At 56.0% G+C, this 12,105-nt stretch overlaps 1 protein-coding gene across 1 annotated transcript in view; it reads right to left on the bottom strand.

Annotated features, from left to right (window-relative positions):
* Window positions 1-12,105, bottom strand: part of LRP1 (LDL receptor related protein 1) — an 81,599-nt gene that overhangs the window by 51,060 nt on the left and 18,434 nt on the right. Inside the window, exons 7-11 of the mRNA XM_081249992.1 lie at window positions 4,130-4,292; window positions 3,798-4,020; window positions 2,575-2,764; window positions 1,964-2,107; window positions 535-771 (exon numbers count right to left, since the gene is read on the bottom strand). Of these exons, the coding sequence (XP_081106118.1) occupies window positions 535-771; window positions 1,964-2,107; window positions 2,575-2,764; window positions 3,798-4,020; window positions 4,130-4,292 (957 nt within the window). The remainder of the gene's footprint in view (window positions 1-534; window positions 772-1,963; window positions 2,108-2,574; window positions 2,765-3,797; window positions 4,021-4,129; window positions 4,293-12,105) is intronic.

Consider the following 12,105-nt stretch of genomic DNA (forward strand, 5'->3'; position numbering starts at 1 on the left):
GGCTCAGAGCCTCCACGCCGATGGATATTCAGAAGACAGTGCACTGCTGACCTGCTGGGGCAGCTCAGAAGGAAAAACTGGATTCCATTCACAAAACACAAGAGCATGCAGCTCTTGGCGGCCGTGAGGTCTGGCTGCACAGACCCTGTGTGTACACACGTGTGCCGGTGTGTCTGCGCCGATTCAGAGCCTCAGGCCTCTCCCCGGCCGTGCGCCGCATGCAGCTCCAGGGCTCAGAGCCAATGGCAGAGAGACCCTGAGTTTTCCCAAGGGCTGGCAAGGACGGCCCACACTGCCTTACCCATCCATCCTCTGGCCTCTTTCCGGCTCAGCCAAGAAGGGGGTCACCCAGGGGTCAATCTGTCTATCCCCTCATCTCCATGCCAACCAGCCCAGCTAGCCAGTCAGCAGGGGACTCTCCACGCTGGAAGGGCACCAGGAGAGAGATGCCCAGGCCCCAAATCACTTCCTGCCTCAGGTGGGCGCGTGCCTTGGGGGGTCCCATCCACAAACCTCCCACTTTGGGGCCCTTACCATCCTTCAGGATGGTCTCCCGCTCAGTGCCGTCGATCTTCTGGCGGCCAATGAGGTAGCTGGTGGTGTCGGCAAAGTAGATGAAGCCGGTCTCAGCGTGGAAGTCCAGGGCCCGGGGGTTCATGAGGTTCTCGATGGGGATCATGTGTTCGTCGGGGACCTTGGCCCCCATATCCATGCCCCGGATGATGCCTGGCCGGCCCTTGCCATACACGAGGAATAGCTCGTGTTCCGGCTCTAAGGCAGGCACAAGGAGGGGCACAAAGTCAGACACACACACACACACACACACACACACACACACACACATGACCACCACCTAGCCAATGCCCCGGCTGTACTGGGTCAAGGGTGTGGGGACAGCAGGGGGTCTGAACCACATGGACAGACACATAAGCATGTAAGGTCCAGGGAACAACGTCCTGGGGGGGGGCGGGTTCCTATGCACTCTAGGAGTAGGAAATGGGGCAAAAGTAGCATCTTTTCGGTAAGTGCCCTCTGTTGAGTAGTGAAATTAGTGGCCCAAATATGTTGGAATCAGGTCCCTTCTGACCACTTCCTCTGTTCATCCTAGTCTAAGCCATATCACTTCTTGCCTACGCCGCAAAAACAGCGTCCTGCCACTTCCCTGCTGCCCATCCTCCACCCAGCAGCCAGCATGATCATTTTTACAAACGTGAATCAAATCTGTTAAGCCACCCAGAGCCTCTCATTCCAGTTAGAATATAATCCAACACCCTTCCTCATCTCCCCTCACTCACGCGCTGCCCCACTCCCGTCCCCCTGCCGCCTCTCTGCTCTCAGCACACCAGGCTCACGCTGGCCTCTGAGCCTCGGCACTATAGATTCCCTCTGCCGGAAACGCTCTTCCTTCAGGTACATGATTCACGTGATTCATTTCCTTATTTCACAGAGAGCTTGACGTTAATTTCACCTCCACAGAGAAGTCTTCCCTGACCGTTGTCTAAACTGGAGCCTTCGCCGTCATCATTAATTCTAAGCTGCACTTTATTTTCTTCCTAACACCTACCCTCACCTCAAGTTATTTATGTGTTTATCTGCCTCCCCTGCCAGACTATAAGCTCCATGAGGCCAGAGACAACATCTGTCTTGTTTACTGCTGAACCCTCACTGCCAGGACAGTGCCAGACACAGCGTGTGCTCACTAGATACTTGTTGAATGAAGGAAGGAATGAAGGGATGAAGGGGCCAGTTGACAGCGTTCTCCAGAGCCTGAGTGGGGTAGCGGGATAAGCCCTGCTCTCGGATGGGAGTGCAAGTCCCATCCCTGCCCCTCACCAGGGCGAAACTTTGGGTAAGCCCCTCCATCTTTCTGCATCTCAGACAGATGCAGCTGGGCTACGGGAGGCAGGTAAGGACCCCTCCCGTCCCACCCCAGCAGGCACACAAGCCCTTCCCTGTCACTCACTCTTGCACGACTTCCCATCACTGCCCAGGCTGAAGCCGGAGCGGCAGCGGCAGGTCCGCGCCTTGTGACTGTTGGCCAGCAGACAGATGTCGGAGCAGCCTCCCGGCTTCCCGTACTGGTCATTCTCGCAGGCGTGGCTCCTCACTGGGGCAGGGTGGAGAGCTGGTCAGGACCCCTCGAAGCCCCTGTGCCAGGCCTTGAGAAGGCTTCCTGCAGTCTGACCACTCTCCCTCCTGCTAAGGGCTTTGCATCTGTTGTCCCCTCTGGGGATTCGGAAGCCACAAGACTGGCATTCCTCTGCCCTGACACCACCCAGCCTTCAGACTCTTGGGTGGGGACTTCTGTGGTCAGGGGACAGAGTCACACTGTTGCCCACAGCCAGGCGCTTCTACTCTAGACCAGCCAGGGAACTGGGAGGGGTGATCTACATCCTGAGCAGAATAAGGGCAAGGGGCTCCCTGGGGGTGGGATCTGGAGGCTGACAGGCAGGAAGGGGCGGCAGGGGAAGCAGACGGTGGAGAGGAGGTAGTCTGGGGTGGATGTCTAGGAGAAGCAGTCATGCCACAAGAGAATCAGGGGTGTCCTTAGGGGGGCTGTGGAACCCCGCTCACCTCGGGGCTGACGCCGCTGGTGGTAGATGTGGAGGGCGCCTCCCTTGTCCACACGGGTGACGACCTGGTAGTCGGTGCTGTTGAAGCGGTTCACGCGGATCACGCTCGTCTTCTGCTGGGCGTTGGCATTGTCTGAGTTGGTGGCGTAGAGATAATTCTCAAACACGGTCAGGCCATACAGGTGCTCGATCTGAGATGGGCAGGCAGGAACGGTCAACACGAGAAGAGAAGAGGATCCTCCCTCTGCCCCGGCGAGCCCCTCAGCTTCTCTTCCAGACTCCATAACTTGCATTCCCAAACTCATTCCACAGCTGTCTGACTCCGTGCTTTACTCCTGTCTCCTCTGGACTAGTCTGTGCTTAAGATATGCTTGTCAAATCCCATCCATCCTTCACAGAGCATCTCTTTGAAGGGCTTCTGGAATCTTCTAACCAGAGAGGACAGGCTCTCCTTCCACACTCCATTTCTGGCTGTAATCCACTGTCTGGTGATCTGCGGGTTTACTCTACCCACTCCGCTCAAACCCCTTGAGGGCAGGAACCATATCCCTCTCAGAACCAGGCACATATTCAATGATGGGATGATTTTGCACTGAAGGAGAGTTGGGCCCTACACTCTGTCCACAGGGAACATTCTTAGCCCGCCTCTAGCTCCCAGCTTTGGGGAAGGTTGAGAGAACAGACTGGCCCCAAGCAAGCCTGATAACAGCCTCTGCTACCTGCATAATGTATCTAAGGTAACCAACTGTCCCAGTTTGTCCAAGACTGGCCCAGGGGACTTTCAGGGCTGACACTGGGACAGTCTCAGGCAAATCGGGATGGAGGGTCACCCTAATTATCCCAGAATAGAGATGTCATCTCTGAGCTGGAAGGGCTTCTAGACTAGGTTCAAGTGCTATTTCCCAGCTGTGTAACCTCAAGCAAATCACTTAACCTCTTTGAATCCTACCTTTTTTCAGCCACCAAAAGGAAACTGAGACACCTGCCTGCTCATTTTCCAGGGGCTTGTTGCAAGAGCCCAACTCAAATGAGAAAAGGGAAGTAAAAGGTGGTCTTTAAAATGACTGTGGCCATCCAAGTGGAAGCCGTATCCTGTCCCTTCCCCCAGATGCTCGTGCCCACCACCTCCCTACCGGAGGGCTCAGGGCAACCACGCTCCCATTCTGTCCCCCGCCCTCCCAGGAGGCCTAGAGAAGGATTTCCCGGCCAAGACTTCCTCCTCACCAGGATGCCCTGGATGATGGTCTGCCGGCCCTTGCCCTCGTAGTCTACCACCTCAATGTAGTCCAGGTAGGCATCGGCCCAGTAGACGAGGCGGCTGACCAGGTCCAGCGTGATGCCATGAGGAAACACAATCTTGCTGTCGACCAGCTTGGTGCGATTCTGCCCGTCCATATCACAGCGCTCCACTTTGGGGATCTGTCCGTAGTCAGTGAAGAACACCTTCCTGTGAGCAGACGGCATATTAAATGGGGTCTGGACACTGGGCACCCTCCCTTCTACCACAGCCTCTACCTCCCCGTTCCAGGGCCAGTGCCCCTGCCTGCCCCGCTCACCCCATGGCAGGGTCCAGTGCAATGCCCTTGGGGTTGTAGAGCTCCAGGTCTAGCAAAGTGACACACGTGTCCCCGTTTCGGTTGCAGACAAAGATCCTATCATCGATGTCATCCACGAAGTAGAAGTTGCCTGTCAGCCAGTCGATGGCCATCTGTTCCACGTCTGGAGAGTGTGAATGAAAGGGCTATGGGGGAGGTCCTCCCACAGACACGCCCACCCTCTGCTGGTACAGAACTTACCGTGGGAAGCCCACCTCCTCTGGGGTGCCCCAACTCTAGCCCCTGCTTGAATGGGACCAACTTCTTGGGGTTCCAAAAGGTAGTGAGGATAGGTCTACTAGCTCATTCCACAATTTTTTTTTTTTTAAATTTTATTTATTTATTTTATTTAGTTATTTTTGGCCGTGTTGGGTCTTCGTTTCGGTGTGTGGGCTTTCTCTATTTGCAGCAAGCGGGGGCCACTCCTCATCGCAGTGTGTGGGCCTCTCACTGTCGCGGCGTCTCTTGTTGCAGAGCACAAGTTCCAGACGCGCAGGCTCAGTAGTTGTGGCTCACGGGCCTAGTTGCTCCGTGGCATGTGGGATCTTCCCAGACCAGGGGTCGAACCCGTGTCCCCTGCAGTGGCAGGCAGATTCTCAACTACTGCGCCACCAGGGAAGCCCCTCCACAATTTTTTAAATCTGCTTTTGTTTGAGATAAGAGCACTCAGGCTAATAAAACATCACACATCTCTGCTTTTGGCTGGACTGTCATCATCTTTGTATGGTAAGTCGAGTTATATCACACTAGCCAGGAGCACTGACTGGAAGCTGTACGTGCTGCATGACTTTTTTTTTTTTTTTTTGCAGTACGCGGGCCTCTCACTGCTGTGGCCTCTCCCTGCTGTGGCTTCTCCTGTTGCAGAGCACAGGCTCCGGACACACAGGCTCAGCAGCCATGGTTCACGGGCCCAGCTACTCCACGGCATGTGGACCGGGGCACGAACCCGTGTCCCCTGCATCGGCAGGCGGACTCCCAATGACTGCGCCACCAGGGAAGCCCTGCATGACATTTAAAAATGGAAAAGCAGGGCATCCATCGATAAATCCAATCTGAGAGAAGAGAATGTCCAAATATGGGGCCCGCAGAGATGGAAAAGGGAAGGTCCATGGTGGCAAAAGGTTGGAATCAGTGGCATGGGCCAAACTTCCTGTACTCACTCCCATTCCCCTGCTTCTTCAATGTCCCTGTTGCTCAATTTCCTCCAGTCCTCCGGAGGGTGGGAAGGAGCAGGGAATAAGATATAGGGCTGGAGGAGAGAGTGCAGAGGAGGAAAGCCATCAAAGGACTCTGAAGGTAAACTGAGGCATGGCTCAGAAAGAGGGGGAGCTTCAGAAGGGTGGGAGTGGGGGAAGAGGATGGAGACCAGGTGCCCATACTCAGTCTATGGCAAAAAGGGCCTAAGGGATCAGGGGTGGGGCAAGGGCAGCAGGAAGTCTAGGAGGCAGGAAGTCTGGGGACGGGACCCCTGCTGGCCTCCTGGGGGGAGGTGCGGCTCCTTCTCTCCAGGACCCACTGGCTCCCATCCACCCACTGCCCCCTCCAACTACCACTATCAGAGGTGATACCTCTTGCAAGCAGGGAAGTTTCCAAGACAGTGACTCCCTGGGACCCCTGCCTTGCACTCCACTTCCACCAATTTCCTCAGCAGGTAAAGGAGTCTTTGGACCACCTGTCTTCGGCTGAAACTTTTTTATTTTTTGTTTTTTTTTTACTGAAATCCCCACTAGTCACACTCAACCTGGTAAGGATTATTCAATCCCTACACAGCTACAGGTATAATGACTAGGCTTCCTGCTCAGCCCTCCCTAATCCTCCCCCCTCCCTCACAGGGATTCAGGGGCGGTTTCCTCACAGTGGGTAGGGGTGGGGGGCAAAGGGAACAGGAACACGGCTCCCAAGGAACTTGGCCAGACCCTGACACTGACTCACAGTCACAGGACTTAGGCTGAGGGAGGAAGGGAAAGAGCCCATCTGAGACTCTCACCAAACTAGTTTCCTCTTCAGGTCCCCCCGCTGAACCCCACCCCAAGATGACTGGAGAAAGAGGTCACAGGGATGAGGTGTTACCCCTGTGACTGCTGATGTGTCCCTAAACCCAGCAACTCTCTCCTCTGAGCCCCAGTACTGTCCCCTCCTGACAAGGTCACAGAGACAGGGCAGAGCAGCCTGGGCGCGTGGATCCCAGGCCGGGTAGGAAGAGGGGCCAGTGCGGGGTTAGGCGAGCCAACTACCCCACACTGTGACCACAGAGAAAACAGATGAAGATGAACGCTGCTGGACCGCGTCCAGAGGAAACCAAGGTCCCAAGCTGGGGCCGGGGGGGCGGGGGTGGGTGGACCCTGCCGCCGTCCCAGGCAGCCAGCAGGGTGGGTGAAAGGCAAACAGGGCTGTGTGCCCTTTACTTGGTGGGCACGGTGGGGGTCTGGGGGATGCCGGCATGTAGACGAACCTCATCATTCAAAGCTGTTTTCCCAGCACCAGCTGGGGCAGCTGCGTCCTTCTCTCCAACTTCCTGAGGCTTCCCTGAGTCACTGCCCAGCTCCAAGGCTGGCAACACCCTTCCCCTGCTCCCCCATCCACCCTCCCTCGGCAAGAGGGGAGGAGGAAGAAACCTGAAGGGATCTGATGCCCCCCCATCCCAGATGCAGTTCCACATCCTCCCCTCCAGCCTCAGGATGGCTGACCTTTGAGCCTCCCTGCTGGCCTGGGAAGGAAGGCAGAGGGATCGTCCCCCTCTCAGATATTTATCCTTGGCTCGTCTCCTCTCCACCTCCCAAAGGCCAGGCAGGGCCCCACTCAGCAGGCCGGTGAGGAGTTGGCAAGAACTGGAGTCCCCAGCCCGGCCTGGGCTCCCCTTTGGTATTTTTGCAGCTGGAGACTATTAGTTGCAAAGCAAAAATCCTTTGTTATCCAACCCCTCCACCACATTATCTTCCTCTTTTCTAAAGTCCAGACTCCTCTGCACACCCCACCACAAACACTCACACACATGCACACACTCACACGCACACACACGCTTGGCCACTCTTCCCATTCCAAGTGTAGTGAGACGGGCTCAAATCGGGAGAGGGCACCTTCCCTCCCGGGCTCCCCGCAGGCAGCGTCTGGGCCACTGCCCCCTGTCCCAGAGCGTGGAGGGGGCAACTGGAGTCCTGGGATTCGGCCTGGAGGACCTGACATTCTGTCTCCACACACCCAGAGGGCAGCTGGCCCCTCGTGGCCCAGCCTTCTCGGGACTGATCCACCTCACAGCACCCTCCACAAGGGCTCTCTGGCCAAAGGCCCCAGAGATCCTGAAGACAGGAGAATCCTGTAAACCCAAGGGGAGGGATGCTGTGTGGTGATGGGAGGAGTGTGGGGCTGGTCTGGAGGCTGAGGGGTTAGGGATCCCAGGGCAGAGAAGGAGGCTAGGAAGCTGGGAGGGTAATGAGACAGAGGATAGACCACAGCCTGTCTGCAATATCACAAAGGACTTTCAGTTCCAGGCCCCAGAATAGACCTGGGCTGTGTGTTTGTAACTGCTGAGCCCTCCCTGTGCCCCAACCCTGATGCTCAGCGCTCGGCACTCGCCACCACTCCAGCTTTCCTCGACGTCACCAACCTTCATGTCATTCAAGAGGCGTCTCCCTAAACTGGTGGCTGCTTTTCCAAAAACAACAGCCCCCAGCCCATTCCCAAGAAGACCCTAACTTCAGCCGCAGGATTCTAGTCACTCTTCCTAAAATAATTCTGGGGAAGTAGGAGAGTCTCTATGCCTTGAGGAAATATCCCCCAACACATCCACACACCTAAAGATTGCAGAATAGGGTACCAGGTCCCTGGACGAGGAAGGAAAATCCCATTTCCACCTTAACCACATCCCCAGTGAAGACACTGAGTTCTTGCCCTTATTCCAGGAAACTTCCCTGCCTCTCCCATCACTCTGCTCTGCCCTGGGCCCAGACAGCCTCCAGACACTGACAGCCTGGGTGTGAATCCTAGTTCTGTCACCTTCCAACTGTGGAACTATGGGCAAGTCACTTGATGTCTCTGAGTCTCAGTCTGTTGATCTGGGATGGGATGGTGCATTAACAGCACTTAGCACAGGGCCTGGCACATGATAAACGCTCCGCAAATGGGAGCTGTTGTTCATACCATTGCATGATCCTCCCTCACCTCAACCCCATCCTTCCTTACCTTTTCCATCTGTACCTCCAGCCAGAGCCCTGTGGCCTCCTGACTGAAGGTAGGCCCTCCAGGTGGGCAGTTTGGGGCTGACACCTACTATTTATTCTTCAAGACAGTTCAGGCCCCCAGAAGGAAAATTTCTGTATTGTAGGCTTCCATAAGCCCCTTTTATCACAGCCTGCTTACCTGATTACAAATATTGTGAGGGCAGGGCAGGTCTTTCATTTTTGTCCCCAGCGCCTGACACACACACGTACTGATTCATTCAACAAATATTTGGTGAATGCTGAGTGCTCACTCTGTTGTCCTAGAGCTGGGACTTAATTTTTTCCTTCCCTTCTATTGCCAGGATCCTCCTTTTCTGGCCTGAGGATGTCTAAGACAGTGGGACAAGACGTCTGTCAGGCAACGTTCTTGCTTGTCAGAGTCACTCTGGGATCTCACCCAAGGGCTGGGGGAGATGCTCGGGAGCCCGGGGCCTTTGCAGGTAGGGAGGAGACCACCAGGCAGGCCTGGCAGAAGTTTTGCTAAATGTCATGTGCTCACACTCCTGTTTCCTGCTGGGTCCTGATTTCAGCTCTTCTTTTTCCACCAGCAGGTCCGGGGATCAGCCACACTGGGTCAGCTCTGTCCCTGGGCTCCCTTCCTGCCCCACTTATACTTCCAGCCCCACTCCCCTCCCCTGACTGGCCCAGGTCCACACAGGCTCTCAGTCCTGGGTCCCGGGGATGAGACGCTTGGTTGGACTCTGCAACTCTGATTCAGAATCAGAACAAGGGTCTTCCCACTATTGAGAAATTCTTGCTGGACTCTAAAACACATCTCTCTTGCTTAAGTTGCTTCCTTTGGCTTGAAAACAGGGAGGGGGTTGTTGGGCGCAGGCTGGGTGGAGAGGCAACTTCAAGGAGACAGCGGGGGAGGAGAGGACTGGGCTGGAGCTGTGCCGGGAGACACAGGGCTGGCCTGGCCGGGAAGAGGAGAGAAGGGCCATTAAATGATTAGGAAACTTGGAATGGGAATGGGAAGCAAAAGCACCAGGATGCAGGGGGCCCAAGGCCAAGAGCAGGCTGGAGAGAGCCCCCCAATATTCTGACACCCAATGGGTGGAAAGGCCAAAGAAGCAGGTGGCCAGTTTTCATCTGTGACACTGGAAGTGTTCTGTAGACTGGGGTGGGGGCTGAGAGGGCCTTGGGTGCCCAGCTCAGTGGGAGCATGGCTCCCCTTCCAGCGGGGAAGCCAGTTCATCAGACTCAGAGGACATACTCTCTCTTTCTCTGCCCCTTCTCTAGACAAATCACTGCTCTATTTCCTGTTGTGATTTTAAACACACACACACACACACACACACACACACACACACACACACGAGAGGGAGGGAAAAGTGAAGCTGGCCAGCTGGACTTGGGGACCCATTTCGCAACCTTGCAGCCTGCAGCCTAGGAGGACTTTTCTGGGCCTCCCCTCTAATCTCCTTCCCCATCCAGCATGGTACAGGGAAGAAACCCTAGGACCCCCAAGGGCCCCTCCAGAGCATTCCCTCATACACAGTCCCGAATGAAGTGACTTCAGCAAACCTTATGTCCTTCAAGGCCTCTATTTGCAACCTCAGAACCTCCCCTCACCACACACACATCTTCCCAGGGCCCCGCTCCTGCAGTCTGTGCTCGTTCTTCCTACAGTAGAAACATCCTCAAAGCTCAGGGAGGACAGGTCAGAGGAGTGAAGCCTAGACAACGCAGGGCTGGGCTGGGCTGGGGTCAAGCAGACTTGACCTCCAGCCCTGCCCAGGGGTGGCCCTGCAGGGGGCTGGACAGGGCCTGAGGTTCCTTGAGAGGGTGGTCAGAGGTGGGGGGTAGGGTGGGCAGGCCAGGCCTGTCGACCCCTCTGGGCCTCGGTTTCCAGAACTTCAGTCTTTTGTCTGTCACCTTCAAAATGCTTGCCATGTTTATGCACAGCTTGCTCTACCATTTACCTACCATTTCTTTACATCAACACACTTTTCTTATTTTGCTGCAGCCTAAACAATCTATGAAATTGTAGATTTGATATGCTAATTGTAGGAGTTTCCTAATGGGTATTACATGAAAACATAACTATAACAATACAAAAGGCACATCCATACACGACCTAAAAATCAAGGCATTCCTGCTTTGGGAAAGGCAGTAGTAAACCCTGAGGGGTGGACCACGGTCTTCCCTGAGGGTCTCCTGGCTCACCCCATCATGTTCTCTAGTCATGGGATCAGAGTCCTCAGAGACCTCCCCGTCCTGCTGGGGCAGTGGCAGAGGGGAGGATGGACCGTGGAATTACATCCCAGGAGGGAGGAGAAGAGATGAGGATTGATTCCTAAGACCCTCCCCCCAACCCAGGCCAATGCAAGACACAGACTGGGGGAGGAAGGGCTGGCAGCCCAGCCTGTTAAGGGATGAAAACACACACACACACACACACACGCAGACACACAGGCACGCACACGCACACACACCTCTCAGAGCGAGTGAGGATGCGGTCAGTGGGTCTCTCCCCACTCTTGAGTAGAAACAGAGGGAAGGAGCTGGGCTCAGACAGGAAAAGGCCGGACTTCGGCCCTAAGCCTGTTCCACAGAGCCAGTCATGAAGCCGCACCAACCACTGTGGGGCATGGGAGGGGCCCTCCGAGGGCTCAGGACTCAGAGCAGGCCTGGCTCACAAATGCCCGAGGACCCATGTGAAACAGGCTCACTTCCTGGCCTCCTTCCTTCTTTCTATTCTATTTCTGTTTCCAGAGTTTTCTCCAGGGCAGGCTCCCCCTTCTTCCCACACCAGCAGGCGGGCTTCTCAGCCTCTGGGCTCTGGGCTCCAGCACCTCTCCCTTGTCAGACTCCTCCCCCCTGCATGGGGCTCAGGCCAGGGGTCCGAGGGAGGTCAGGGTCAGCCAAGAATGGCATGATTGCAGGGAGGGCTCCCCCAGAGGGCAGAGAGAAAGCAGGAGAAAGCAGCAGCCTTTCTTCTTCCTGCCCCTGGGGGAGCTAATTACAGGCCGGCAGCCCACTGCACAGGTGAGTGCCTGGGACCAGCCACGCTGCACACCAGGGCAGGCCATCAGCCTCTCCAGGGAAGGGGGATGAACTGGGGGCGGGGGGAGGGTGCTGGGGAGAGACACTTCCGACATCCTCAGCTCAGGGCCCATAATTAGTTTGTGGGATGAGAGCAAAACAACCATCCTCAGGGTGACAGCCAGACATTCAGGCGGCACGGGGCGTGGGGTGGGGGTAGGGCAGGAGGAAGGGACAGAGGCTGGGGCAAGAGGAGCCCATTCATTTGCCCCAGGAGCATTTCTCCCCAGAACCTTCCAGTCTCTTCTGGCCTCCTGGACTCTGCCCCAGAGGAGCCCAACGAATCGAGCAGACTTTGAAGGCAAGGCTCTGTTTGCCAAGGGAGGGGTACCCACCTGAGGTTATTTCCTGCTTCTCCTGGGGAGGAAGGCAGGAGAGGGGCCCGGCCAGAGCAAAAAATTTTCCCATCAGGGCACCCCTGCCAGCCACCTACCCACAAGCTCATCAGCCCATTGGCTGCCCTGAGGCAGGGCCAGGGAGGGAACTGCTGGAGCTGTTTGTCCAGCCTGTTGGGTGGGACCGTCGACAAGGAACAGGGAGAGGGCAGCTGTCTCATGGGGTCTCACCCTAATACTACCCTACCTACCACCACTGCCCACCCCTCAAGAGCTCAGCTGACCAGGCATAGCAGCCCCCAGCCCAGCACTCCAAGGAGGACAGGTCTATCACAGG

This window comes from Mesoplodon bidens (genome assembly GCF_964165515.1).
Source record: "Mesoplodon bidens genome assembly, chromosome: 11".
NCBI lineage: Eukaryota > Metazoa > Chordata > Mammalia > Artiodactyla > Ziphiidae > Mesoplodon > Mesoplodon bidens.